Source organism: Orcinus orca, chromosome 2 (genome assembly GCF_937001465.1).
Source record: "Orcinus orca chromosome 2, mOrcOrc1.1, whole genome shotgun sequence".
Taxonomy (NCBI): Eukaryota; Metazoa; Chordata; class Mammalia; order Artiodactyla; family Delphinidae; genus Orcinus; species Orcinus orca.
The window spans coordinates 126824727-126852323 of record NC_064560.1 but is presented as its reverse complement, the minus strand read 5'-3'; the positions used below and the strand labels follow the sequence as shown (position 1 = coordinate 126852323).

The 27597-nt window shown below is 42.4% G+C and overlaps 1 protein-coding gene, 1 long non-coding RNA gene and 1 other non-coding gene across 4 annotated transcripts in view; 2 read left to right on the top strand and 1 right to left on the bottom strand.

Moving 5' to 3' along the window:
- Positions 1-27: 27 nt before the first annotated feature.
- LOC125963608 (uncharacterized) lies at positions 28-6212 on the bottom strand. The gene is made up of 2 exons (XR_007475766.1): positions 5458-6212; positions 28-419 (listed from the first exon to the last, which is right to left on the bottom strand). It is a non-coding gene; the product is annotated as an uncharacterized LOC125963608 (long non-coding RNA).
- On the top strand, positions 668-859 carry LOC117197898 (U2 spliceosomal RNA). The gene has a single exon (XR_004478804.1). It is a non-coding gene; the product is annotated as a U2 spliceosomal RNA (small nuclear RNA).
- A 171-nt stretch (positions 6213-6383) lies between the features above and the next one.
- The window catches only part of DAD1 (defender against cell death 1), a 55552-nt gene continuing 34338 nt past the window's right edge, over positions 6384-27597 (top strand). The window contains exons 1-3 of one of the 2 annotated variants that reach the window (XM_004283201.3): positions 6384-6695; positions 15818-15988; positions 26044-26285. In XM_004283201.3, coding sequence (XP_004283249.1) covers positions 6485-6695; positions 15818-15948 — 342 coding nt within the window. In that variant the 5' untranslated portion in view covers positions 6384-6484 and the 3' untranslated portion in view covers positions 15949-15988; positions 26044-26285. Of the gene's footprint in view, positions 6696-15817; positions 15989-26043; positions 26286-27597 lie in introns of those variants that run through there. The other variant, XM_033411624.2, reaches the window with a different exon arrangement.

Genomic DNA, 27597 nt, shown 5'->3' with positions numbered 1-27597 from the left:
TTGGAAAAGAATTTCCAGACACAGGTAGAATGTAAAGAAGATAGAATTTATTAGAGGGAAGGGTTGCTGCCAGAACAGTGGGCCGACTTCCTGGTAGTCTGGGAGAGTCGAGCCTGAACACGTGCTATTGATCAGTTTTTATAGCCAGAAAACAAAGGAATGGTCCGAGGTGAAAATTTTGTTTACTGATGGTTGAGGCACATATACCTTCCTTCTATAGGGTGGGAGTGAGACGGGGAAGATGCCTTTCCTTATTTGGAACAGGTGGGCTCAGGAATTTTGTAACCATCGCAACATGGTGGGGAGGGCGATTGATTAAGAATCCAGTAGGGGGTGTCACCTCGAAACTTTTTCAGGCAGGGTCGTCCTTTGTCCTTGAAGCAGCATTGTCCTTGGAGCACCACACCTCCTTCCTGTGCCTGTAAATCATATTAAATATTCCAGAAGTAGGTGGAACTGATGACCTGACAGTTCAGGCCTGGCAGGGATAGATCATTCTTTGGTTTCAAATGGGTGTCATCCCCTTTTGAATGAACTATGAATATGGTGTGACCCTTAGAGTAAACAAAGGAACTGAGTACAATAGCTCTAAAGTTGCTCTCTCCAATATGACAGCTACTAGCCACATGTGGCTACTTAGATTTGAATTAATAAAAATTAAAGTTCCATCGCTTCTCGGCCTTTTGGCTAAGATCAAGTGTAGTATCTGTTCTTACCAGTTTAATATCTGATACGTTCTCTTTCTGAGAACAACATATTAAACAGATTTTTTGGAGCAGGGAGTTGGAGTAGGAGCTTGCTCCATCCACTTCACGCATTGATCTGGTATTGCAGTACCTCCAGGACTGGTGCACTCCTCTGGGGATAATAACTGAAGTTTAAAAAGCAATAACCAGACTTCCCTGGTGGTCCAGTGGGTAAGAATCCACCTTCCAATACAGGGGTGCAGGTTCGATCCCTGTGCTGCCACTGCAATGAGAAGCCCACGCACCGCAACGAAGAGTAGCCCTGCTTGCCGCAACTAGAGAAAGCCTGTGCGCAGCAATGAAGACCCAGTGCAGCCAAAAATAAATACAGGAAAGAAAAGAGAAGAAACAGCCCTAAAGAAGAGATGCATAAGTTGAGATACTGGGGAAGAGGCAAAGAGCTTCCATTCCCTCTTGGGATGTGTGACTCTCCCAGCATCTGGATGTGATCTGCAACTTATAAGTTCTTGGAACCCTTTTTGGTTAGCGTTTTTTTAATGGAGGCTTCATTACATAGGCATGATTGATTATATAATTGGCCATTCGTGATTGAATTCAATCTCCAGCCCCTCTCCCCTTCCTCGACCTTGAGGAGGAACTGAAAGTTCCAACCTTGGAATCATGTGATAATCATTCCCCTGGCATCTAGCCCCCATCTCCAGTGTGGTTGAAAGGAGTTTGTTACGAATAACAAAAGACATTCCTTCTACCTTTATTGCTCTGGAGCTATTTCTGAAACTGGGGACAAAAACAAGTATTATAACAAAAGATGTTCCTATTGCTCTTACCACTTAGGAAATAATGAGGGTTTAAGGAGTTCTGTGTCAGGAACCGAGATGAAGAACGAATGTATATTTCTGTTTATATCACACTGTCATACAAGGAAAGGGGGTTTGGGCCACACTAGGGCCAAAGTTTAAAAGATGGAGCTGTTACATGCAATAGCAGAGAGAAGCAAAAGGAGGGATCTGAAGGAGAAAGTGAAAATACAAGGGAAAAGAATTGGAAAACAGACTCTCATGCAGAGATTTTCTTTAGAGAGTCCTCTTCTTTGGAGGAGTTGTCTTTCTTTTGATAAAGAATGTCATTTCTTACTGTAGAGAGATACATTGTAAAATCATGGCCTTTGTTTATAAGGGGACCTTTCTTGCCCTTCTACTTTCCCATTGTTTTATGATGTTGAGTGTTGAAGGGTAGCAGAATATGCCACCCCAAAATATGCCACCTTAGCATAAGGATTATTTTGAGCTGAAGGCAACTGGGAAGAAGCAGATACAAGGATGGCTCTCTGCCCTCCTCCTATTTGCCTAAAAGCAGGACAGAAAGATGTCTTCCCTCCTCTCTCTACCAGGAAGGACAGAACTCTAGATCCTTACCAGCCCAGAGAGGGCACCAGAGAAATCTACATAACAAACGTCACTAATTAGCCCTTATTTTTCATTAAATGCTTCACATATTTACTTTCTCACAATTTGCTGCCCTAGAAACTCAAAGTTCTTTTTCTCTGTCTTGTTACTTCTCTAAAAATTTATTGCTCTTTTTGTTAAGATGCTATTGTTAAAAACAAGACAACAGGCTCAAAATGGAGTCACTTATGCTAACTTAATTACAATTTCAGCTCTCCCAGAAATGGAATCTTAAACCAGTCAATCAGGGATTGCCTGATCAGTACTAGTTAGGTAATCTGCCTAATAGACCCCTGCCATCCGCTAAAGGAAAGTGACCTTGCCGTAACCAAACTGCTTTTTTGTCTAGTATAATCTAATTGTTCCCTCTCCCTTCTGCCTATAAAAGTCTCTTTAGATAGCTCCTCAGAGTGCCTTTCTATGTGCTGGTTGGATGCTGCCCAACTCATGCACTGTTGAATAAAGCCAATAAAATCTTTAAATTTTATTGAGTTGAATCTTGCTTGTTAACATTATATAAGCCCAAGTTCTAACCACCCTTTTGAGTTACTTGTAACTGAGTGCTCCACTGTGTATGTGCGATGCATATGTTAGGAAAATTATTTGTTTTTCTCTTGTTAATCTGTTTTTTTGTCAGTCTAAATTATGGGGCCAATGAACCTGATTAGAGGGAAACAGTTTTTCTTCTCAGTGTTTTAGTAACAAAACATCTAAGGTCTACTCTGACTGCAGCTTCAACTTACAAATTTGATTTGCCCTCTGAGAGCCATCTGGGTTGAAGTCCCTCCAGTACCCAATATTTTGTATGCCCAAAATATTGGGGCTCTGTGCTTTGCCAGCTTCTAATTATTCAGAAAAATAGGGAAGCAGACATAGTTAATTACCAGGGTTATTGATAGTTGATAAGAGCAAATATATCCTGAACATTTACTCTGTGTCAAGTGCTATGTTAAATGCTTAATGTTAACATTATCTCATTTAATCCCCACAACCTGCCAACTAAAGAAGGTCACTCTCACCATCCAACTCTAAAAGGATTAGTCATCAGCCACTGTGGTTGCTGACCTTCAGTACACACTGAAAGGAGTTCAGGGCAGAGGTCACTCTATGCTTTGGGAAAACTGGCAGAACAGGTCTTCAGATAGATATTTTCAGGAGAAAATTTTATGAACCCAATTGAGACAGGAGGGACGGGGGCAGGACACAACCTTTAAAAGAATGACACACAGGGGAATTTCCTGGTGGTCCAGTGCTTAAGACTTGACGCTTTCACTGAAGGGGCCCGGGTTCAATCCCTGGTCAGGCAACTAAGATCCCACAAGCCATGTGGCCTGGCCCCCCCAAAAATAAAGAACGACACAGCCGTAGAGGATAGGACAAATACTGGTTAGAATCAACTAGGCCCAAGATGGGAGGAGATTCGAATTCCAGTAGACCTTGAGCCTCATTATAAGCTCATACGTGCTAAATGACACACCCACCAGCACCATGACGGTTCTGAGGATGGCCAAAAAAGGCCAAAAAGTAGGCAGTGGCCCAGTTCCTGGAAATTTCTGCCCCTTCCCCCAAATAGCTGGAATAATCCTCCCACTTGTTAGATTATGAAATTACCCAGCCCATAAAAACTAACGACCTCATACTCTGGGGCCTCTCTCCTGAGATGACCCGCATTCTGTCTGTGGAGTGTGTAACTCCCTGAATAAATCTGCTTTCACTCTATTTCAGCTAGCTCTTGAATTCTTTCCTGCAGGAAGCCAAGGACCCTCACTTGGTGGCCCATCCTAGGGACTCTCCCAAGACCTGGGATGTGACCATCTTCTCGTGCCCCATTTTCCTGCAACACAATTTCTTGCATTTTCCCATACTTAGAAAAGCACTAAAATCATTAACTAAGATATTTGTGCCTCATGACTAGCAGTAGCCCTCTACCAAGATGTGTGCTTGATTGCACTTATTCCAAAATCACATACATGCACTTATCCCAAATCACCTCCCCCAGACCTCTTCAGAGCAGTTCCTCAGAGCTACGTGGACACTGTCTACTGAGCTATAGTTCTCAGTAAGTCCTCAAGTAAAACTGAAACTCACAGCTCTCACGTTGCCCATTTCTATTTAAGTCCCAACAAGCCAGGTATTCTTATTTCCATTTTAAAGAAAAGGAAAATGAGGCTGTCAGACTAACTAATTTGTCCTGGATTAGATAACTAGCAAACAGCAGAAACCCAGGATTATCTGACTCTTGAGCATGTCCACTACTCAGGACATGACTTTTTACATATGTGAAAGTGCTGATTTAAAATATTGAAACCAACATTATGTTAGCAATTTCCCACTGAGAAATCAGTCAAAAAAATGTTTCAATGATTATAGAATGATAAACTGAACACAGAAGACCTCTTCTTGCTGTTTTAAGTAGTCCAGAAAGCTTTAGGTCATTATATTCGTGTTTGACTTTGCAGATCTCAGAAAAGGATACATTCAGTAAGTGAATTTTTCATCTCTTCTGCTTTCCCCCTTTGGGAGTTCCTGTGGAGATGTTATGATAATAGTTGACATGGATGAAAGGCAGACAAAACATACGGAAGAGACTATTGGAAGGAGCCTGGCTGATTTCCCTGAGGAATCCACTCCTAAATGATTAAAAAGCATCAGCCTAGCCTTTAAAGTTTGAAGTTGAATACTGGTGAGGAAGCTACCCTCCTACTTACTGATGAGACAGGGAGAAAGGTTCAACTTGTCAGAGAAACTGATGCTTCTTGCCTTATTATATTGAAATAGGAACTGGTCTGGTTATCCACATTTTTTTTTTTCCCCTCAGCAACATAAAAGAGCTTAGACTGAACTTAAGTTCTCATAACAGTGCAAATCTCCGTGGGTGTGAATATGAATATATCTTTTTAAAGAGATTGTAAATCTTTCTGAGGACATGGATTATTTCTCTTCTTTCTAGAACTAAGCAAGGTTTTGCTCATGACTGATAATCAGTACATTTGTTGATGCTGATTTGGTTCCAGTTTAAACACAAATAAGAAGTGAAAATGAAGGAAGGTTGTCATTTACTTGCTGTTTTAGGAATTTTGCTTCAGTACCTAGGATAGTTCAAAATTATTAATAAGCTGAAAAAGAACCTGGTTTATGTACCACCTGCAGCTGAGAGTGAGATGAACTAGGTCTGGAAGGTCAGATTCATGTTAAATTAAAAGGGCAGCAAAAGCCAGAAACTAAGGTGGATCTTATTTTTCAAAAAAGTTAAAATGCTAAGTATAAATAGTTAATCCCACTTGTTAAAATACAAAACCTCAAACCTTTAGTTTCCTCTGCAAAATAAATTGGAGAGGGTAGGGCTTGAACCAGGCACCAGGCAATGCTCTTGCAGGTCTTTTAGCGCTGACATCCTGGGATAGTACGACGGGTTCAAGATGACAGCTTGGGAGTAGGAGGCTGCTAAACTTGATCATATACTCTATGCACTTTAATGGAGTTTCTCCCCGCCCCTGCCCATCACCAGCTCTTTTACGACTATATCAGATTCCCCTGAGGATACCTACGCTCTAGCATAACGAACTATAATTTGGCAAAACGTGGGCCCGAGGAGGCACCCGATAATTGTCTGCTGAATGAATGAACCCCTGCGGGCTTAGGTTCCACTGCGCTTACTCGTAAGCGTCCCCAAGGACCAGATCGCAAATCGAGTTCAGGCCCGGGTAGAGGTCGAGCTCCCCAACCCCGCTCTGTACTTCCCTCCTCCAATAACCAAGTCTAAACTGATGCCTGCCCAGTGACCGGCCGCCGTGGTTCTCACTGCGGGGCAACTTGACTTGCTCTAATGATCTGGGACAGGCATCTGCAGTTAGCGCCCTCAACAGAACTAGGACCGAGCGGGTACTGAACCGCGAAAAGCCAGACATTGCCTTAAAGCAGATCCAAATAGTTCATCTTTGAGGACGCTGGTGGACCAAAGAGAACCGCTGTCCGCTGAAAAACCTCTTCCCCTTTCCCTCCCACACTATCTTGTTGCTGGAGCAACTGTGGGCGTCACCAACATGACGGCGGAAATAGCACAAAAAGATACACGTCTCCAGCTCACGGAGAGATCCGTTGCGCAGGCGCATTAGCTTTCTCTGGCTGTAGTTCTCATTCTGTAGATATATTCTGCGTCTGCGCATTACTTGTTTCGTGCCTTGGCCGGCCTATACGCCTGCGCAACGTAGCAAATTGGGGAGGGCGGAGCTGGGCTACAAGCGTTGCGCATGCGCCGACACTACATCCGGTGTGGTCGTCGGTTCCGCTAGGAGTTTGGGGTACGCCGGCCGGAATATCGAGCGTGTAGTCATGTCGGCGTCGGTGTTGTCGGTCATCTCGCGGTTCTTAGAAGAGTACTTGAGCTCCACTCCTCAGCGTCTGAAGTTGTTGGACGCGTACCTCCTGTATATACTGCTGACCGGGGCGCTGCAATTCGGTTATTGTCTCCTCGTGGGGACCTTCCCCTTCAACTCTTTCCTCTCGGGCTTCATCTCCTGTGTGGGGAGTTTTATCCTAGCGGGTAATGAATGATTCTATAAGTGATATTAGTTATAATGTGTTACTTTGATGCGTGCTTTTATTCCCACAGTACTCGTCTCTATATGAGACCACCGCCTCGTGAAGTTGAGAGAGGAACCTGCATTGCCCTTTTTGTGAATGGGGAAATTGAGGTACATTCAGGTTGTCGTGCCTAATACCAAAGAGCCGCCGAGGAGCTGGGATTAAATCTGGAAACACCTTCATGTTGCTGTTCAATCTGGTGATCCACTTCACTTCATATTGGTCCATGGAAAACTCCCAACTTTCACTTAGCTTTAACACAACTTTGAAGTTGGTAAACTTGTAAAATGGAAAAGCCAACTCTGAAGCTGTCATTTCACTATCCTGAACTCAGTTTTCACTCACATAGGTCTATTTTAGCTCTATTATTCTGATTCCCAGCAAATTTGATACCTTGTAGACTGCTATATTTAATGAGAGCTGACTGTCCCCATATATTTTTGCCAAAATCTGACCTTTCTTGCTCAACAGGGATTCACTGAATACTGAGTCCAGGCTTGGCCCAGGGAGTGTTGGCCAGTACATTTTATAGGTGGCTACCACATGAACTTTTCCAGTCATGGTATCACCTGCTGCATGACTTGGAAAACATGCCAAAATTCCTTTTTTTTTTTCCACGTGTGATCATCAACAGTCACATTGTAAATTGTATTTTGAATCTCATACAAGGTATGGTAAAAGCTTTGGGGATACACCTGGTATATGTTTCTTGTCCTCAACGAGTTTACAGTGTAATTGGGGCATAGACAAAATACAGCGTCTGGAGACTTCATTTACAGTGGAGTCTTAATTACAGCTTAAAGTTAGAAACCTACAGAATGCTTATTACACATTTAAATTGCTAGTTCAGACTCATGCCAGAGATACTCTACCTTCTACTCTGTTTCTCAAGTTAAGATAAGTCTAAGGACTTAAGGACTAGTTCAGTAAGCCTGGCCTGGAGTTGCAGAGTTAGCCTGTACATCTTTGAATTTTGGCTTAGATGACCAAGACCTGGTTCTCTGTAGCAGCATCCTGGTCTACAGGAGTTTATATGTTACCATCATCAGATATACTACCCTCTTTGCTCTAGACTCCTCCTTCCTTCCCTAAAATACTGTTCATGACTAAGAATTTTATTAGCCAGACAGGAGAAGGAATCTTTTAATTTTATTTATTTATTTATTATTTCTTTGGCCACCACGTGGCATGTGGGATCTTAGTTCCCCGACCAGGGATTGAACCCACTCCTCCTGCATTGGAAGCACAGCATCTTAACCACGGGACCACCAGGGAAGTCCCAGGAGAAGGAATCTTGAGAATGTCTGATTTTGTTTTCCAGGTCTGGAAAGAGTAGGAATAGGGTGGGGCCTAAAAGGTGATTTAAAAAAAAAAAGCCTTCTTTGTGCTGAAGTCACCCTGGCTTCATAAGCTTCTAGGGTTAAGAATGACTTCTCAAGGGCTACGTGGAAGAGTGGTTTGCAGAAGAGTGGATGTGGACTGGAGTTGCAGATTATTGGTGTGATAAAAGTCAGAAGATTTTTTGAGCAGATAATTTTTCCAGTGCCAAGTCTTTTTTTTTGAGGCTGTTGTGGCTAAAGTTGAATTGGCAGACCCCCTACTCTCCTCCTCAATGAGAAGTTGATGGCCTGTCATTGAAGAGAATGCCTAGTGAAAGGGCAGTTTAATACTGAGGTCCTTTTGGGGGATTCTGATGTCCGTAGGTGTTGGATAATTGGTAACTGGGCCAGGGAAATGAAAGTTGCTTCAGGAAAAGAAGGGATTCAAGACAATTCAGAGTTGCTGAGGAAGGGTATCGTTTGCATTTCTTTTGACAGACTTGACCTTACTAAAGCCACTGCTGCCATTTGTTAGCTCAGATCCTCAACTGGATACTGTTTTTTAAAAAAATTTTTGTCTGCGTTGGGTCTTTGTTGCGGTGTGTGGGCTTCTCATTGGGATGGCTTCTCTTGTTGCGGAGCATGGGCTCTAGGTATGTGGGTGTTAGTAGTTGTGGCACACAGGCTCTCTCTCGGTAGTTGTGGCACGTGGGCCTAGTTGCTCCATGGCATGTGGGATCTTCCCGGACCAGGGCTTGAACCTGTGTCCCCTGCATTGGCAGGTGGATTCTTAACCACTGTGCCACCAGGGAAGCCCTGGATACTGGTTTTAATGGGAAATTTTAAATTTGGAGTTTATCCTTTGTTCTGGTTGTTGGGAAGGGAAGGCTTGTACTTATTTATAGTGCTGAGGTTTCTAACTTCCCCGAGTTGTGTTTCCTATTGGAAGAGAACGGAGGAGGCCAGTTTGGCTGAGAAAGGGAATTGTAGGCGATTACCTTGAAGGATTAGGTAGTGCTGGATGCTAGAGCTTTGAGTGCCAGGCCAAGGAGTTTTATCCTGTAATAGGAATGCATCTAAGGATTAAAAAAAGTTTTTTTTTTTTAAAAATTATTTATTTATGGCTGTGTTGGGTCTTCATTTCTGTGCGAGGGCTTTCTCTAGTTGTGGCAAGTGGGGGCCACTCATGGCAGTGCGCAGGCCTTTCACTGTTGTGGCCTCTCTTGTTGCAGAGCACAGGCTCCAGACGCGCAGGCTCAGTAATTGTGGCTCACGGGGCTAGTTGCTCCGTGGCATGTGGGATCTTCCCAGACCAAGGCTCAAACCCGTGTCCCCTGCATTGGCAGGCAGATTCTCAACCACTGTGCCACCAGGGAAGCCCCGGATTAAAAAAGTTTTAGATTTAAGTAAAGGAGTGACTTAAAATTGGTGTTAATGTGTAGGATGAATTGGAGGGAGAAGTTCTTTAGCCTGGTTCCCTTAATTTCTTTTTTGGCAGTCTGTTCTCTTCCATTCCTTCTGCATGTGTTATGTAGCCATATGTTCTTTGGAAATTGATTAGTACATTTTAAACCGATATAGGATACTATCACATTTTTTAAAAAGCCTGGTGTTATTTGGGCCTGATGAAAATGGTCTGTTTTTTTCTGTTCCTCATGACCAGGAACCTTAACCATAGTTTCAAGGAGACAGAGGTAGAAAATTGCCATTGAGAAATCTTTTTCTTCTTTTTTTGGATCAACAGTTTAAAGTATAGTAGGCTTTGAAAGGACTTCAGAGATAAAATATTTTTCTTCTTTCAGACAGATTTTAAACATTCTCAGCAGCTGACTGTTTATCTTGTGGTTAGATCTCTCTAGAGGAGGACATCTGTCCCTTTTTCAGAGTAGTGTGTCAGTGTTGGCAGCCCTTCTAGTTTCCTTTTTTACCTAACTGAAATCCCTCTTTTTGCTCATTTAAAGTGCTATTTTGGAGGGATGAGTGGAAAACAATAAGACTGTCCTTAAAATAAGTCTTTGATCTTGAAATCAGTTTTTAAGTCATTTCACAACTTTGGTCTATTCTGTTTTCTAATCTATATGAAATATTTACGGATTAAAAAAAGTAGTTTTGTTCCCCCTAGTTTACAGATCCAAAAACAGTTTGAATCTGAAAGGCAAGGAGGCCTAATTCAGAGTGTTTTCTATCTCACGGGAGATCTTGGGCTGTGTGGACTGGGGTCCAGCATTTCTTTGGAAATTATCTATTAGATTTCTGGGCCCATAACTTATCCAGGAGATTGGAAGTTTGCCAGCCTTATGCCTGACAGTTCTGTTTCTAAACCTCTTTCATATCCATTGCTACCTCTTCATCCTTTGTCACTCAGGCTCTCAATATCTCTTATCTGGACTACTGTAATCTTCCTTATTGATCTCCCACACTCTCATCTCTCTCCCTCCAGTCCATCTTCCACTATGTTTGCAGGCTTTATTTGACTTGCAAATCTGATTGTGCTACTCCCCACATAAAATTTGTCTGTACCCAAAGAGAAATTTAAAAAAAATTTAATGGCATAGAGGGTCTTTGATAATCCGGTCCCAGCCACATCTCCAGCTTCATCTCGTCTCCACCTCCTCTGTACTTTATATTCCAGCATTATTGAGTTACTTGTTATTCCCTGAACATTCCGAGATGTCTTAAGCTATTTTACCTTTGTTTGACTGCCCAGAAAATTCCTTCACTTCTCAGCCATCTCAGCTCAAGTGCTGCTTCCGTTTGAACCCTTCCCTGGCTCTTCAGATTTAGATCTTTCTCCTGTATTCCTATTTCACTACACTGTAGTGGTGTAGTGCTCTTTTCATCTCTGCATCCTCAGTGCTTAACACTGTATGTTAAATTGTGAGCATGCCTATAATAAGTTAAGGAATATTGAGCTATTATGTGCCAGGTTCCCTGCCAGGGTACTGAGGATTTAACTGTGGAACACGCAGACATGATCTCTACTCCCATAGAGTTTATAATCTAGTGGGAGATGCTGACGAGTAAACCTGGATATAGTGCTGTGATGGAGAAGTATTGGTGAGAATAGGAACACAAGTAGGCACTCAACCCTGCCCAGTGGTCCTATAATACTTCCCTGATACGTTTGCTTTTCCAAAATATGCTTCATATTTTCTCTCTTCACTTTCATCTATATTTTCTCTTTTCCTTTATTCTCAGTTGATGATCTTACTTTATTTATTTATTTTTTGCTAAAAAAGAAATCCTTTCATCTTCCTACCAAGGAATCATAGCAACCCACCTACGCATGGACCCCCTACTCTTTGACTTATTTCCTGTAATGGTGGATGATATATCCCTTTCCTATCAGAGGTCAGCTTCTTCACTTGTGCAGAGGATTCAGCCTTCTCTTGCTCACTCAGGGACTCAGCTTCTGTAATCATCCCTCCATTCTGCATCATTAATTTCTCTCTAGTGGATCATTCCCATCATACATACATGCTCTAATATCATCCAATTAAAAAAATTAATTTGACTTTAGATACCCCTTCAGCTACTATTCCATGCCTTTCTGCTCCATCATCACAGAATTCCTTGAAAGAATAGTTGTCTAGTTGCTGTTTCTGCTTTCTCACTGTCCATTCATTCCTTAACCTACTCTTGGTGGTCTGTCCCCACCACTACAGTGAAACTGCTCTTGCCATCTTGCCAGATCTAATGGCCTTGTACCTCACCTTGCCTGAATGCTCAGCAACATTTAGCACTTAACATAGTTGGCTGCTTCCTTCTGAGTGAGTGAAGTACTTTCTTCTCAAAGCTTTTGCAACGCTACACTCTCCTGCTTGTTCCTTCTCACCTCATTGGTTTTTCCTTCCTATGGTTTGTGCTAGGTGCTTTTTGGTCTGAGGGCATGGTTCTAGACCTCTTCTCTGTATTTCTTTCCCATAGGTGAATTTAAATAATGTCTATATAACTACAACTACCACATTTATATTTTCAGTTTTGACCTATTCCCTGAATTCCAAATTAGTAAGTCCAGTTGCCTACTTGACATCTTCACTTGATGTCTAACACACAACTCCAGATTGAACCTTCCGGCCTAGCCATTTGCCTCTTCGCTGGTCAATACATGGTGTCAACTTTGGTTAAGTTGTTGAAACCACACATTTAGAAGGTTTTTTTTTTTTTTTTTTGGCTGCTCGGCCCATGGGATCCTAGTTCCCCGACCAGGGATTGAATGGAACCCGGGCCCTCGGCAGTGAAAGCTCAGAGTCCTAACCACTGGGCTAGCACAGAATTCCCTAGAAGGTTTTCTTGATTCCTTGATTTCTCTTATCTCCCACATCCATTACATCAGCAAGCCCTGTCTTCCCCAAAATACAGCCTGTATCTCTTGACTTCTGTCCCTTTTGACTACCATTACCTGAGCTCTTTGGCTCCTGCATGACTCTTCGGCTTCTTGAATTTTGCAGACCATTCTCCGCATTGCAGTTCTACCATCCTTAAAAATTTTAGATCAGATTATTTTACTCATCTGCTCAAAACTTTGAAATATTGCTCCATTGTACTTACAACTACATGCAGACTCTTTACTGAAGCTTACAAAGCCCCACTGATTTGGCCCTTATCTCCCTCTTGCCCTTGATCCCTACATTCTGGTCAGTCCGACCAAGATTGTTCTTGCTATCTGGAATGCTCTGCCCCTAGATCTTTGCATGGTTGGCTCCTGTCTTTCAAATTTTGGTCTTAAATAGCACCTTCTTAGAGAAGCCTTCTGTGACCACCAAATAAGAAATAGCTTCCCAGTCACTCTTTTATTACCTTGCTTTGCTTCATAGCGCATATCACTACCTCATATTTCCTTGTTTAGTTGTTTTCTCATTTATTATGTTTCTCTCCATTAGAGTGTAAGTTCCCTGGGAGCCAGACTCTTGTCTGTCTTGTTCTGTGCCATAGTCCTAGCACCTGGGACAGTGCATGGCGCATAGTAGATGCTCAGTAAATATTTTGCTGACTAAGTGACTATTTAAGGAGATAAATTAGAACTGCTAAAATGGAGCAAGCTGCCTTAGGAGGTAGTACATTTCCATCTTTGGAAGTGCTCAGGAAGGACTGAAGGATCTTTTGTGGAGGAGCATTTTGAACAGGTGTTCTTTGCCTTTTTTGAGAATTACAAACCGTCCAGAGCCTGTGTTACTGATAGAGGCGGCATATCCCTGCATCTGAGGGATTTGCTGCCTCTGTCAGTAACACAGGCTCTGGATGGTTTGTAATTCTGCACCTGGGGATTACTTACCAGATTCTGGATATGGTGAGTATACTTTGGAACTATTCTCAGCTGATTCATGCAGCCTCCCCTGGCATGCCCATATCCGCCACCTCTTGGGTATTTTGTGCATTAGATGGGGTGTTGGTCTTTAGGACCTTCAGGGTCCTTTGCATCTCTGTGAGATTCTGATTCTTATGTTGTCATTGAAGCAACTTGGGTTACTATGATTATGATAATGATAACACATCAATTCATTTCTTTGTGTACCTTAATGGGGAGCTTCTCTTTCCTTTTGTCCCCTCATATTTCTCGAAGCACTCCTCTACTCCCATCTTCCACCCCAATAGCCCCTGTTAATCGTGTTTGGTATCTCTTTCTCCAGATTTTTTCCTAGATTCCAACTAAAATAAATGAGAAAATAGTTTGTGTGTGTGTGTGTATGCAGTTTAAGAGAAATCTGAAAGGGAATATTTTTGGCTTTTTTTCACTTAATATATCTTAGACATCTTTACTGTCAATGTCTAGCAAATTAATCTCATTCTTTTGAATAATTGCATGGGATTTTATTGCATGTCTGTAGTGTAATTTACTTAAGTAATCCCCTTGATGTCATTTGGACTGTTTTCACTTTTTTTTTTTTCAACTTTACGAACATGCTGTTAGAATGCCTTTGTTCTCTAAGATAAATTCTTTACTCAAAAGACATTTAAAATATAATAGATGTTGCCATTGCTCTCCCAAATGGGTGAACTCACCACAGTGGGATTTTAACTGGTCGCCCTTGCTTCAGCAGTGTCCTTCATATTTTGAAGGGTTCAGGTGCCTGAAAAGATCCGGGGTTTTTCCACAGTGTTTGCATGTTTAAGCATAATGAAGACTCTGTTGCCATGGCGATGGATTCTGGAGAAGTAGTCTTTTTTAAAAAATTTATTTATTTATTTTTGGCAACATTGGTTTTTCGTTGTTGTGTGTGGGCTTTCTCTAGTTGTGGTGAGCAGGGGCTACTCTTCATTGTGGTGCACGGGCTTCTCATTGCAGTGGCTTCTCTTGTTGCAGAGCACGGGCTTTAGGTACACGGGCTTCAGTAGTTGTAGCATGCGGGCTCAGTAGTTGTGGCTTGCGGGCTCTAGAGCACAGGCTCAGTAGTTGTGGTGCACGAGCTTAGTTGCTCCACGGCATGTGGGATCTTCCTGGACCGGGGCTTGAACCCATGTCCCCTGCATTGGCAGGCGGATTCTTAACCACTGTGCCACCCGGGAAGCCCAGTCTGGTAGTTCTCTGACCTTTGGGTTAGATCTCAGTCTGTTGCCTTTTCTTGGTTAGTGATGGAATGGATGCTAGCCTGAAGCAAATTTGGGTTAAGTAGTGTAATCATTTGTTACAGGTATAAAGATATTTTGGAAAAGTGTATTCCTAGAGCTTTCTTTTCATGTCAAATGGTGACTGTGGCTATGGTGTCAGGTTGGAATCTTCAAGGGTACAGAGTGTGGTAGTGGAGAGTTCTCTGTCAAAGTCATGTAACTTAGATCTCTTGCCTTTTTTGAGACAAGCAGCTTCTAGAACTTTGAGATCAAAGATTATCTACAATTGTGAGGTCCTCATGGATAAGCACCTCTGCTGTCTAATATACACATTCTGTTGGAAATAATTCACAATTTTATAACTTTTGGTCATTCAGCCTAGCCCCTTTGTTACTGCCTCAACTACATCCTGATCTAGGTATAATTATAAACTTAATTCAGGAGATAAGAGAGTTCTAAAGATTTTTTGGTTTTATATCAATATCTTTTTTTCTCAGTAAGCCTTTGGTTTTTAGCATAACTCTGAGAAGTTGTATTGTTCCCTTAAACAAGTAACAGCATAAAATTTGTGTACAACTTGATGAACTTTTAAATTCACCCTTTTAGCCGCCACCAGATTAGGATATAGAACATTATCAGTACCCTAGAGGCCTCTCTTCCTGCTTCCAAGTCATCTCCTGTGAACGATAAAAAACCACTGTCCTGATTTGTATTACTGTAGATTGGTTGTGGCCAATTTTAGCTTTATATAAGTAGAATCATAAAGCATGTATTTTTTGGCGTCTGGATTGTGTTGCTCATCGTGATATTTGCTGAATTCATCCATGTTGTGAAGTTCTTTTTCATTGCTATATGGTATTCTATTGTATGCATATGCCATAATTTACCCATTTTACTGTTGTGGTGGTTTTTTTTTTGGCTTGTGGGATCTCAGTTCCCCAACCAGGGATTGAACCCGGGCCCCTGTCAGTGAAAGCACTGAGTCCTAACGACTGGACCACCAGGGAATTCTCCCCATTTTACTGTTGATAGACATTAGATTGCTTCCAGTTGGGGGCCACCATGGGTATCATTCCTGTACGTGCCTTTTGATGGACTTATGTGTCATTTCTGCTGGAACAGAATTGTTGGGTCAGAGGGTATGTGTGTGTGCATTAGTCATACTTGTTTCATACTTCTTGATAATCACTTTTGTGTTTTTCTTCTTGTACAGTTTGTCTGAGAATACAGATCAACCCACAAAACAAAGCGGATTTCCAAGGCATCTCCCCGGAGCGAGCCTTTGCTGATTTTCTCTTTGCCAGCACCATCCTGCACCTTGTTGTCATGAACTTCGTTGGCTGAATCATTCCCATTTAACTGAGGCGTAGGAGACTGGAAGAATGTAAGTGATGATCTTAGTGCTTGTCACATAGTGTTGGTTTTAGAAACAGAAATCGGAGGGGCTGGTTTTGGTCTTGGTTGTCAGAGTTCCCATACTGTTGATAAGATGTTTGCAGAGTTTTCCATGTTGGTCTGCAAAGTATGTGTTAATATCCTCGTGATTCATCAGTGCTGCTGCTCTTGGTCGTTGCCTTCTCTTCTCACTGTTCTGCAAAGCATTAAGATAACAGAAAATGAGAGTTTGCTTGTAGCTAATACATTAATTTCTGCACCAATAACTCCATGAAAATAACTCTGAGATCTTGGAAGAGACATAAATTGTAGGTTTTGCTTTTAGATTTGCTCTATAATCTTTTTTTCTGATTTTGATCTCAGATGAGTTCAAATGCTGGGCCATTGTCCCCATAGTACCTAGTATAGTGCTTACACCTGATAGACATCCAGCATATGCCGAATGAATGACGATGGCTGCTTGCTTATATATGTGCTAAGTTAAAAATTAATGGGAGGGCTTCCCTGGTGGCGCAGTGGTTGAGAGTCCGTCTGCCGATGCAGGGGACGGGTTCGTGCCCCGGTCTGGGAGGATCCCACATGCTGCGGAGCGGCTGGGCCCGTGAGCCATGGCTGCTGAGCCTGCGCGTCTGGAGCCTGTGCTCCGCAATGGGAGAGGCCACAGCAGTGAGAGGCCTGCGTACCGCAAAAAAAAAAAAAAAAAAAAATTATTGGGAAAATTGGATTAGCTTGGGAGAACACTTTAACATATAGGATGAGATGCCATGTGGTCATTTGCCAGTTTTCTTTTTTTAGCAATAGAGCTCTTTTTTTTTTTTTTTTTAAGTAAACTCATAGAATCTCAGCAGTGGAGCCGAGTTGTTCTGATTGACAGAAGTTGAAAAGCCCTCTTTGCTTGGGCTCTCCTTGTGTGGTGTGCTCTCCCCTCCATCCTTCCCTCCTAAGCAGAATCCTAAAAGCTCTGAGAAGTACTTGACTCTCTCTCTCTCTCTCTCTCTCTCTCTCTCTGTGTATGTGTGTGTGTGTGTGTGTGTATATATATATATATATATATATATTTTTTTTTCTTTTGGCTGTGCTGCACGGCATGGGAGTTCCCTGACCAAGGATGGAACCCATGTCCCCTGCCTTGGAAGTGCGGAGTCTTACCCGCTGGACCGCCAGGGAAGTCCCTTGACTCTATCTTAAAACTTACTTTATATATGAGAAAACAGAGGTCCAGAACAATCCAGTAGCTTTCCCTGGCCACATAGCTAAGTGGAAGCAGTGTAGTGCTTTAGTCCAATGGTGCTCTTGGCCTAGTGCTCTTTCAGTATCCCGTGTTGCTCACTGATGAATGAATGCACTCTATTCTTTGCCTTTCTCCTATGTTGCTATTACTGGGGTAGAGAAACAAGAACCTTAGGAAACTGACCCTCTTTGGGGGAAGGATATCCCAGGACCAACCTCTATCACAACTTGGAAAGCTATCATTTTTGTACTAATCAGAAATCTAACATAACAGTTAGAGCAACCATGGACAAAGTGAATGCAATAATGTGACAAGGACTTTACTTCAGTTTCTAGCAGTTACTTAATATATTACATAAATCCTTTCCATAGATATTGTCTCAAAAACAGTACTGTTAGTTCAGGTAAGGTTTCATTTTTGGCAGTGGTAAGTTGACAGAGGTGGTTTATATCAGTGAAAGAGGTTGTGAACCACTTCTTTCTACTATCTTAATACAGTTGAACTTTTTGGAGACCCAATCAGGACTTGAGCTGTTCCCCCATGTGCTAGTCAATGCCTTGATCCTGGGAACACAAAGAAAAGTAAAATGTGGCTGCCTTCAAGCAGTGAACAGTCTAGAAGGGGAAAAGGGCATGTAAACACAGCAGTTAGAGCCACACTAAAGACCTGAACAAAGTGCTGTGGCGGTCCGGAGAACTGGGCCTCCGTGCCATCTGGGAGCAGAGGCCGCAGACAGGGCGCCTGACCAATGATAGCTTCTTGAGTACAGCTAGAAAATTCACCCACCGGCATTGACCTGCGAACATCCTGAGTAACCCTTGGGCTCTGATAGTAACCTTGCTGGAAAGGCCATAAGTCTTCTGATTGCCCTACTCTAAATTTCTAGTTACTTTTTCTAGATGAGTCACGTTGTATGCTTTAACAAGGGGACAGAGCAAGCAGTTCAAGGATGTTCTCTAGGATCAGGGAGATACCACATCATGAAAAATAATTTCCTAGGGCTGTCGTGATTGGAGGAGGACTCTGCAGCAGAGAGGCTAGTTATTTCAAAATCATGACAAAAACAGAGACAAAAAAGCAAGCTCAGCAGAAACTGCGTACTGCAGACCCTATTAACGATCTAGGGCCACCTGTTCAGCTGGGAATTATGGGCCCAAGGTATAGCACAATCTTCCAATCCCAGAGTGCAGTGTTAAATCATTCTATAGAGAGTATATTCGTAGTGAAATCCTTCTGTGTGGGACTCCCCAGGGGTTTTTTCACAGAGATCATTTGTGAAATGATCACAGTTTGACATATACTGTACTGTCCTGCCCTCAATTTTCAAATATACATTTATTTGCCCTTTTTCTGTGCTTCTAACTTAGTTCTATGTGCAGTGTGCTAAAACACTTTTAAAATGGTTTTCGAGTGAGTTTTCAATATTTATATCAACTCAGAAGGTAGAACAAAACAGATTGAATATTCTCCATATTTGACAAGTATGTTGAGAGTTGGGTATAAAAAGAATAAACACCTGTAGCTTACTGCTCTGGTGTGAATTTGGGGGTGACATTTAAAACCAGCAGCTACTATGAAAAAGCATATCAAAAGAAAATGGCACTGAGTTAAAGAAATTTATTCCAGGAGAAGTAAGGAAGTTAACAGATAGTGAGTGCTCGCGTGGGCCAGGCTTTAAGTCTTATTTTATTTTCAAAACAACCTTATGAGGATAGGCTTGGTAATTCCACTTACAGATGAGAAACTGATGTTCAAAGAACCTTGCTGGAAATCTTTTAAGTCTAATAATCCAGTCTGATGTCAAAAAATTTTTTTAATATCTATTTTTGCTTAAAGTTGCTTATTATAAAGTATTTGACGATTGCAGAGTTAAAGAAATGTGTTTAAAAAGTTACCACAGGGACTTCCCTGGCAGTCCAGTGGTTAGGGCTTTGCCTTCCACTGCAGGGGGTGCTGGTTCGATCCCTGGTCAGGGAGCTAGGATCCCACATGCCTCGCAGCTAAAGAACCAAAACGTAAAACAGAAACAATATTGTAACAAATTCAGTAAAGACTTTAAAAATGGTCCACATCAAAAAAAAAAAAAGTTACCACAGTTATTTTTATTACCGTCCTTTCCTTTATTACTTAACTTTCTTTGCTTGTATGACAATTTAAAAAATACAGAAAAGTACAGAGAAGAATATAACAAACACCACCGTGTATCCACCACCTGGAATGAACAGGTTTTGAACAAATTAAGCATTGTAGATTGAGCTGAAGTTCCTTTGAATCCCTCCAGTCCCCATTCCTTCCCTCTGCTGTAAGACTTGACCGTCTTCATAGCAGTTTTGTTCAGCTAGGACTATTGTAAAACCTACATCTGTTAACACAGCCTTTTCCAAACTTCAGACTTTTGCGGCCTCCTGAAAACATGTCCAGAGATGGCAGCGTGAGAAACCTGTGGTAAAAGTTAGCTGTTCAGTTGGCAGCACTGGTATAAGTGGCTATGCCAGTGGTCAAGAATAGACTCATAGGGGTTTTCCTGGTGGTGCAGTGGTTAAGAGTCTGCCTGCCAATGCAGGGGACACTGGTTTGAGCCCTGGTCCGGGAAGATCCCACATGCCGCGGAGCAGCTAAGCCCGTGCACCACAACTACCGAGCCTGCACTCTAGAGCCTGTGAGCCACAACTACTGAAGCCCATGCACCACAACTACTGAAGCCCGCACGCCTAGAGCCCGTGCTCCGTAGCAAGAGAAGCCACCACAATGAGAAGCCCGCGCACTGCAACGAAGAGTAGCCCCTGCTCGCCGCAACTAGAGAAAGCTCATGTGTAGTAACGAAGACCCAACATAGCCAAAAATAATAAATAAATAAAATAATAAAAAAGAGAGAAGAATAGACTTATAATGTTTTTTAGATTATCATAAAAATGAAAATGCAAATAGATAACTAATAAGAACCTGCTGTATAAAAACAATAAAATAAAATTCAAAAAAAAAAGAAAATGCAGGACTTCCCTGGTGGCGCAGTGGTTAAGAATCTGCCTGCCAAGGCAGGGGACATGGGTTCGAGCCCTGGTCCGGGAAGATCCCACATGCCGTGGAGCAACTAAGCCCGTGCGCCAGTACTGAGCCTGTGCTCTAGAGCCCGTGAGCCACAGCTACTGAAGCCCTTGCACCTAGAGCCGGTGCTCTGCAACAAGAGAAGCCACCGCAACGAGAAGCCCATGCACTGCAACGAAGAGTAGCCCCTGCTTGCCGCAATTAAAGAAAGCCTGTGCGCAGCAAAGACCTAACGCAGTCAAAACTACAATTTATTTAAAAAAAAAAAAAGAAAATGCAAAAGTGAAAAATGCTCCTAGTGAGCTTCTGAGTTGGGAGAATCCATGCACACCTAAAGTGATGATCAGTGTTTGGCACTTAGGTGGCAGTAATCTATTTTGAATGAATGCATTATATAGAAGTTCAGTAGGTTTGAATATTTAAAGATTTACATACTATCTGTAAATATTTCCTGTTTTGTTTTTCCATGTCTCCTTGTGAAATTCTTTTCAGAAAATGTCAGCCTATCTCAGGTGTTCTGAAGGGAAATGAAGAAAAGAGGGACTTAGCTACATTGGGTCACAGCTTGGGAAGGAAAGTTCCTGATGACTGGGCCCTGGATCAGAGGGAGAAGTGAACAGGGCTTCCACAAGGGGCAGACCTGAGCTTGGAAGTATGCTTAGCCTGAGGGCAATTGTTTGCCACCAGGTTGTGCTGAAACCTTGTTAGTGTTGCTTTGTTTTTATGGTGGAGGCTGTTCTCCCACAGGTCTTTAAAAATTCGTAGAGTTTAATCCCGGCTGGAGCGAGGGCGCTACAGGGCTGGGCAGAACATAACTGACAGTACTATTAACAAACAAGCAGTCACCAGTTGGCTTTTTGAATTCATCAGTAAAGTACTGTAGTAATATAGAAAGTTACCTCTGGAAGGGGATCTAAATGTTATTTCTTAGGCGCTACTGCCACCCAGTGGCGTGTACATTTCATTGCTGAGAGAAGGTACTACAAAGCCCAAGAGAAGCTGAGTTTGGGGGAAGAAACCACAGATACCTTTGTGATAAAACCAAGTTTCTTTCCAGTCACAGGAGGGCAGCAGAGGTCCAAGCGGGCCTAGGTGTTGGGTGGGCCTTGCTTTACATTTTGGCCAGAGGTGGGCGGTGTCAGGCACAAAAGGGCATGCAACCTTTGTCACCTAGGGAAGACCAAGTGCACGGTGACCCAGAGATTGACCATTTATTTCCTTTTCTGATCTGTCAGTTTGAGAGCTCCCTTTCCGGTTTCTTGTAGACCTGTTTTTGCTCTCAGCATGACCTCCTGCTGGCAGTCATCTTTAATTTTTTTTGGGTGGGGGGGTTAGTTTCCATTTCATTTTCTCTGACATTTCACCTTATATTGAATTAGGTTTAGCCACTAGATAAGTTCTCAAAAAGGGAACTACTCTAAATTTGTAGAAAGTATTTTGAGTTGGCATAATCTTTTCTCAACCCCCTTGTTTTTCCTGGTTGGAGGGTGAGATTCTTTACTTATTCTTAAAACCTTGAATCTGCTTATTATATTTACAAAAAACCCAAATAATTGATGATTCTTGAATTGATGATTGTGCTCTATTTGGTATTTGGTTCATTTAAAACCACCAAAAAAAAAAAAGAGAAAAAGAATAAAAGAGAATATCAAGTAGATTTGTGTTTTTTAAAAAAATTTGGCCAAGCTTTGCGTTTTGCGGGTTCCTAGTTCCCTGACCAGGGATGGAACCCGGGCCCCGACAGTGAAAGTGCTGAGTTCTAACCACTGGACCGCCAGGGAATTCCCATAGATTTGTATTTATGAAGTTCATTCCCTGCCTTAGTTTCTCTAGCCTTGCAGCTCAGATGATTCTGACTGCAAGTCATCCTGCCCCCAGGTTGCATAAGACCCTCTTCTTGGGGCCCTCATGGTCCACTGTGCATGCCCCTAACGCTGCACTTACCACATGGTTATGAAACCATTCATTTTCCTGTCTCTCCCACTGGACTGTTCAATTCCCAGAGGGTGGGGACCTCAGAGCTTAGCACAGGGCTAAGGGTCACAATGCATGTTTGTTGAATGAGTGTATGAACGAGTAAATCATTTTCAGCTGCAACAAAATGCTGTATAAAATAGCTGTATCATTAGTGATGTGGATGCTAAGACACGAGGAAAGTGCTGGGGAAGAAAGATGCCGAGGGAACAATTCACACGAGGGACGGTGGGACGGTGGAGTGGGGCACGAGCGTGAGGCTAGAAGTTGGAAGACCTGTGTTGTAGACTTTGCTGTGTTGTTAACTAGTTGAATGGAGAAATAAGCTTGTCGTTGAGCCCTAATTTCCCTGTGTGCATAGGGAGGGGATTAGCCTGGATGGTCATTAGAGTCTCTTGCAGCTGTTAAAGCCTCTGATTAATAGTATTCATGATAGTCCCATTGTGTTTGAGGAGGATAATGCTGTTTGTGTGGATCCTCAGTTGAGCTTTGCTTTTTTTTCTTCTTCTTGCTTTTTACCTTCAATTGTTGCTTTTTATCCATATTACTAGGTTTTCATCATCCATCAAAAGTGCGATTGTCTGTAACAAAATGCATGGTGTTTGTATAAGGCCTTTTACAAAATTAGACAACATTTATCAAATGTTTTACAGTTATCACATAACCAGGCTTGCAGGACTCACACTCCACATGCACTTAAAAAAAAAAAAAGTTATTTATTTATTTATTTATGGCTGCGTTGGGTTTTCGTTGCTGTGCACACGCTTTCTCCAGTTGTGGCGAGCGGGGGCTACTCTTCGTTGCGGTGCATGGGCTTCAGTAGTTGTGGCTTGCGGGCTCTAGAATGCAGGCTTGGTAGTTGTGGTGCATGTGCTTAGTTGCTCGGCAGCATGTGGGATCTTCCCGGACCAGGGCTTGAACCCGTGTCCCCTGCATTGGCAGGCGGACTCTTAACCACTGTGCCACCAGGGAAGTCCCCACATACACTTTTACACACATCAACCCACGTCATCCTCATGGCCCACCCTGTGATGGAGGCAGACAAATAGTAGTGTTCCCGTTCTGTACATGAGGTAATTAAAGCTTGGTGAAATTTAAGTTGACTTGTCCAGGGCCTGGAACTAATAAGTGACTGAGTGGGAACTCGATAACAGATACTTTAACTTCACACTTTTATATTCTTTCCTCTCTATTATGTTCAAAGACTTTTGGATGATGAATATATACATTTTATTAGAAGGTTTCCAGTAACAGTATTAAGCTTGCTTCTCTTTTTTAAATGGGAAAAACTTAGGAGAGGTTGATAAGAAAGGATGAAGACAAGCTATCTAAAATGTTTCTGCAAAGTTGGTCATCTTTAGTATGATCTGGAAGAAGTGGAGGAGAATGCAGATCAGGAGACCCGACTTATTCCAGAGAGGGTGACCCTGGGCCGGCACTGTCCAGTAGCACTTTGCATTGTGCTAATCTAAGTCTGCACTGGCAAATACGGTAGCTACTAGCCACATGTAGTTATTGAACATTTGAAATGTGGCTAAGTGAGGCACTGAATTTTTCATTTTATTTAATTTTAACTCAGCTTAAATAGTCACCTGTGGCGTGGTGTTGGACAGCACAGCTCTGGACAAATCTGTCAAACTCTCAGGTGATGGTTTCCTCATCTGTAAGACTGAGAGGATTGGATGAGCTGATCTCTACAGCTCCTTTCATTTTCAGATCCGTGCCTTCTGAAATTGTAGTGATTCACATTGAGCTCTGAACCTAGAGTTTCTGCAGAATGGTCTTTGATTCACATTTTCTCTAATTTCAGTTTTAATTGGGTGACCAGGATCTAGGATGAGACGGATTTGAAGGAAAATCAGTATTTGAGCATATCTGCTCAGTGCTGGCGTCTGAATAGAGATGGTGCTGGGGAAGCAGATTCCAAACAGAAATGACCCTGTCTGGCATCATCTTTTGTGTCTCTACAGAGAGTAATTCTTTTTAACAGTTCTTTGTGTTGTGCCTTCCTTTCTCTTAAGATGATGAGAACAGGCTGATCGAATGGTGCTGTCTTTCCTGCTTGTGTGAATAGACTGAAGAAGTCATGCTCTCAGTAGGTGTCTTCCACTTTGCATGTCTTGATATCAGGGGAGGAAATTTTATTTGTCAGTTTCCTGAAACCTTTATCCTCTGGTTAACAGTTGAAATCATTCTTCTGAGCTGGTGAATAGTCTAATTTTGTTGAGCTAATATTTCAAAGACTCCTAGAACTTCTGCTTTTAGAGTACTGTCTGGTAGATATATTTTTGCCTTAAAAGAAAGGAGCAGATCTATGTAAATAGGAATTTTCTGAAAACCATTGTCAAAGAGATTTACTCTCATGAGTCATTTTTTGCCTTTTAGTTGGACCAATCCCAGTGTCTTAGATTAAGATGTTTTATTGTCATAGGATCTCAAAACTTGACTTTTGTACTGAATGAGGATTTCTTTTATAATTCTCATTGTGTCAGGCTCTTCACTGAAGTGGCCCTGTGCTCTATTCCTCTCTCACCTTGGCCGTTAGAACTGATGTGTTGTATTAGTTCATAGTCTGTTGTCAGAGAGTTTGCTTTAAGACATTTGATGGAGTGAATAGGTTAGTTTTAATAGGTCTGTTTGTTCTTATTTGGCACTGTGATCACTTTTGCTCCCTGTTTTTGCTCTTTGTTTTACATATTTCTCATAATTCCACTGATGCAGGAATGTTCTGCAATTATGTAGCATTTCTCTTTCATTGTTAGTGGAATAAAAGCAATCTGGCTAGAAGTCTAAGATCTTTCCTCTAAACTCTGATGCTAGAATCTCCAGGTCACCTGAACCAATGCACAAAATAAGGTGGTGCCCTTTCACCTACTGGTGTAGCCCAGCTCTTCTGAAACATAGTGTTTCCCAACCTTTCTCATCTTCACACGTAGAAGATGACAATATTTTTATGGCACACTGCAGGAAAATGGGCTGCTTGTGGCTGGGAACATTGGGGCCCCTAGGGCCAAGGGGTCACCTTCTGGCCACACTGTGTCGGAGCTGCTCTAGGTGGGCAGCCCTCCTAGAGGTGTGAGAAGGGAAGTCTGTGTTTACAGGGCAGGGCTGGGCTCCACCTCACAGCTTACAGTCAGTCCCATCTGGCTCTGGCAGCTGTGTGGCCTCTTCTCATGGGGTTACTCTCCACCTCCTTCTTGCCAAAAATAATCTTACTGTTAAATGAAAACAAAATTATTCCTGCTGTTTTGGGCCTTCGTTAAATCTGAGATTGGGAATCTTTCTCTGCTTTCTTTCGAATTCTTCCTTCTTCCTTCTTCCCCTCCCCCTCCCCCTCCCCCACCCCCCAAACTGGAAGTTAGTGCTTTGTAAGCTTTCTAAATCCAGAAAAGCTCTTTAGGCTAAGTTGCAATCCTCTCACCACAAAGAGGGTTTGTGGATCAGAGAGGTCAGAGTGACTTACGTAAAGTCGTACAGCTAATTAATTGCAGAGGTGGCGTTAGAACCCACGGCAACAGTTCGAGTCAGTTATGCCTTCCGTGTGCTTGGAATTCAGATTTGAGCACTAATTTCTATGGATCCCTCTATAAAATGTTCAGTGAAAAAATTTGCTTTATTCTGGTTGTTCTAACCTGGCTTAAATACTGTCCAGAATTTGGGAACCCATTAACTGCCTTTGTCTTTACGGGTTTAGAATTTAGATAGAAGAATTCGAGACCCTGTCTGTAGCATATCACAAAACATTTTTAGAAACCTTGAGTATCTCTTCTTACCTTTCTGCTTCTTTCTTAAAGGTTCACTCTTTGGTTTCCCCTGGATAAGAAGAGCTCTTGAGATGGCACTTTGCTGGACACACGGATTTCCTTCAGATTTATGCTTGCTACCGACTGATTTGGGATGCGGTTGGAGAGCCCAGAGAGTTCCCAGGCTTCCGTGTCAGAACAACTTTGTAATGAGCATTTATTAGCATAGCCTCTGCCTTCCATGAAGTGTAACCTTTTTGCCTTCCAAATTAAAAAGCTCCATGCCACTCCTTCCTCTGCCTCTGGCTCTGTTTTTTGTTTTTCTTCTTTATTGGTATGAAAGTCCTTTTTTCCCTTCAGTCCTGTGTGCAGAGCTCTTTAGGAGTTGATAACTTGCAACTGTGAATCTACCTCCGTGTTTTCATTAAGTGTGTTTGAAGTTAATGACAAAAGGCAGGGCTGACAACCCTGGGAAACCACAGTCCTTTGTCTTTTCCCTGGAGCTGGTAATCCCTTACTAATCCTTCAATTGTTGCCGGTGGTTCCCGCTCTTATGACACAATGCTTCCTGGAACTGCATCATTAAGCACTTTGTGAGAAAAGTGTGTGCTTCCCCATTTATATCTGTTTCAACGTGATTTAGTGGTGAAAAGGGAAATATGTATCTCTTAGACCGTGTAAGAAGAGTGCCAAAAGTGGGATTTGTATATATGCTTATTTATAGGAGACACTACTTTCCAAACCACCTTCACAAATGTTCTCTCATTTTGTTCTTACCATTATCTCAGGGGTTCCAATCCGCATTAGATAGATGAAGAAATTGAAGCTCCGATTTGTAACTTGCTTAAGATCAGAGTCCGTGACACACTTGGGTGGAGCAATAGGTCTGCTGGCTGAAGTCTAGACATATTTATATGTATTGTGGTAGCAGCCCTGTTTCCATCTTGGGTGCTATATACAGGAAATAAGCTATGTTGAGGATTCCACTATTTAATTTAGCTGACTGCTGAGATGGTGAGTTGTGCTCTAGAGGTTTCCCAACCTGGCTGCCCATTAGAATCACTTGGGGAACTTAAAAACGAAATCTCAATGCCCAGGGCACACCCCAGACCAATTAAATACAAATCTCTGGGGGTGGCATCTGCACTTTGTACCACTACCCGGGAGATTCTAACGTGCAGCCAAATTGGAGAAGTGCTGCTCTGGGTTCTTGCTATGCAAAACGTAGCCTGTTGACCAGCAGGATTGACATAACCTAGGAGCTTATTTGAAAAAGAGAATCTCAAGCCCACCCCAGGCCCTCCTGAAGCAGAATCTTTGTTTTAACGTGGTCAGCAGGTGATTCACGTTCATATTAAAGTTTGAGAAGCACCCATCCAGAACAGAGGTTCTCAAATTTTGGTGTATCTCACAATTACATGGGAACTTGGTAATGAACTTGGGCCTCTGTGTTTCTTAGCTCTCCATGTAACTCTGATATACACTAAAGTTTGTGAATAGCTCTAGATTAGGAGTTGGCAAGCTTTTTCTTAAATGAACGGCCTGGCAGAGTTCCAGTAAAACTTTATTCACAAAAGCAAGCTGTTGGTGCTTGGGCCATGGTTT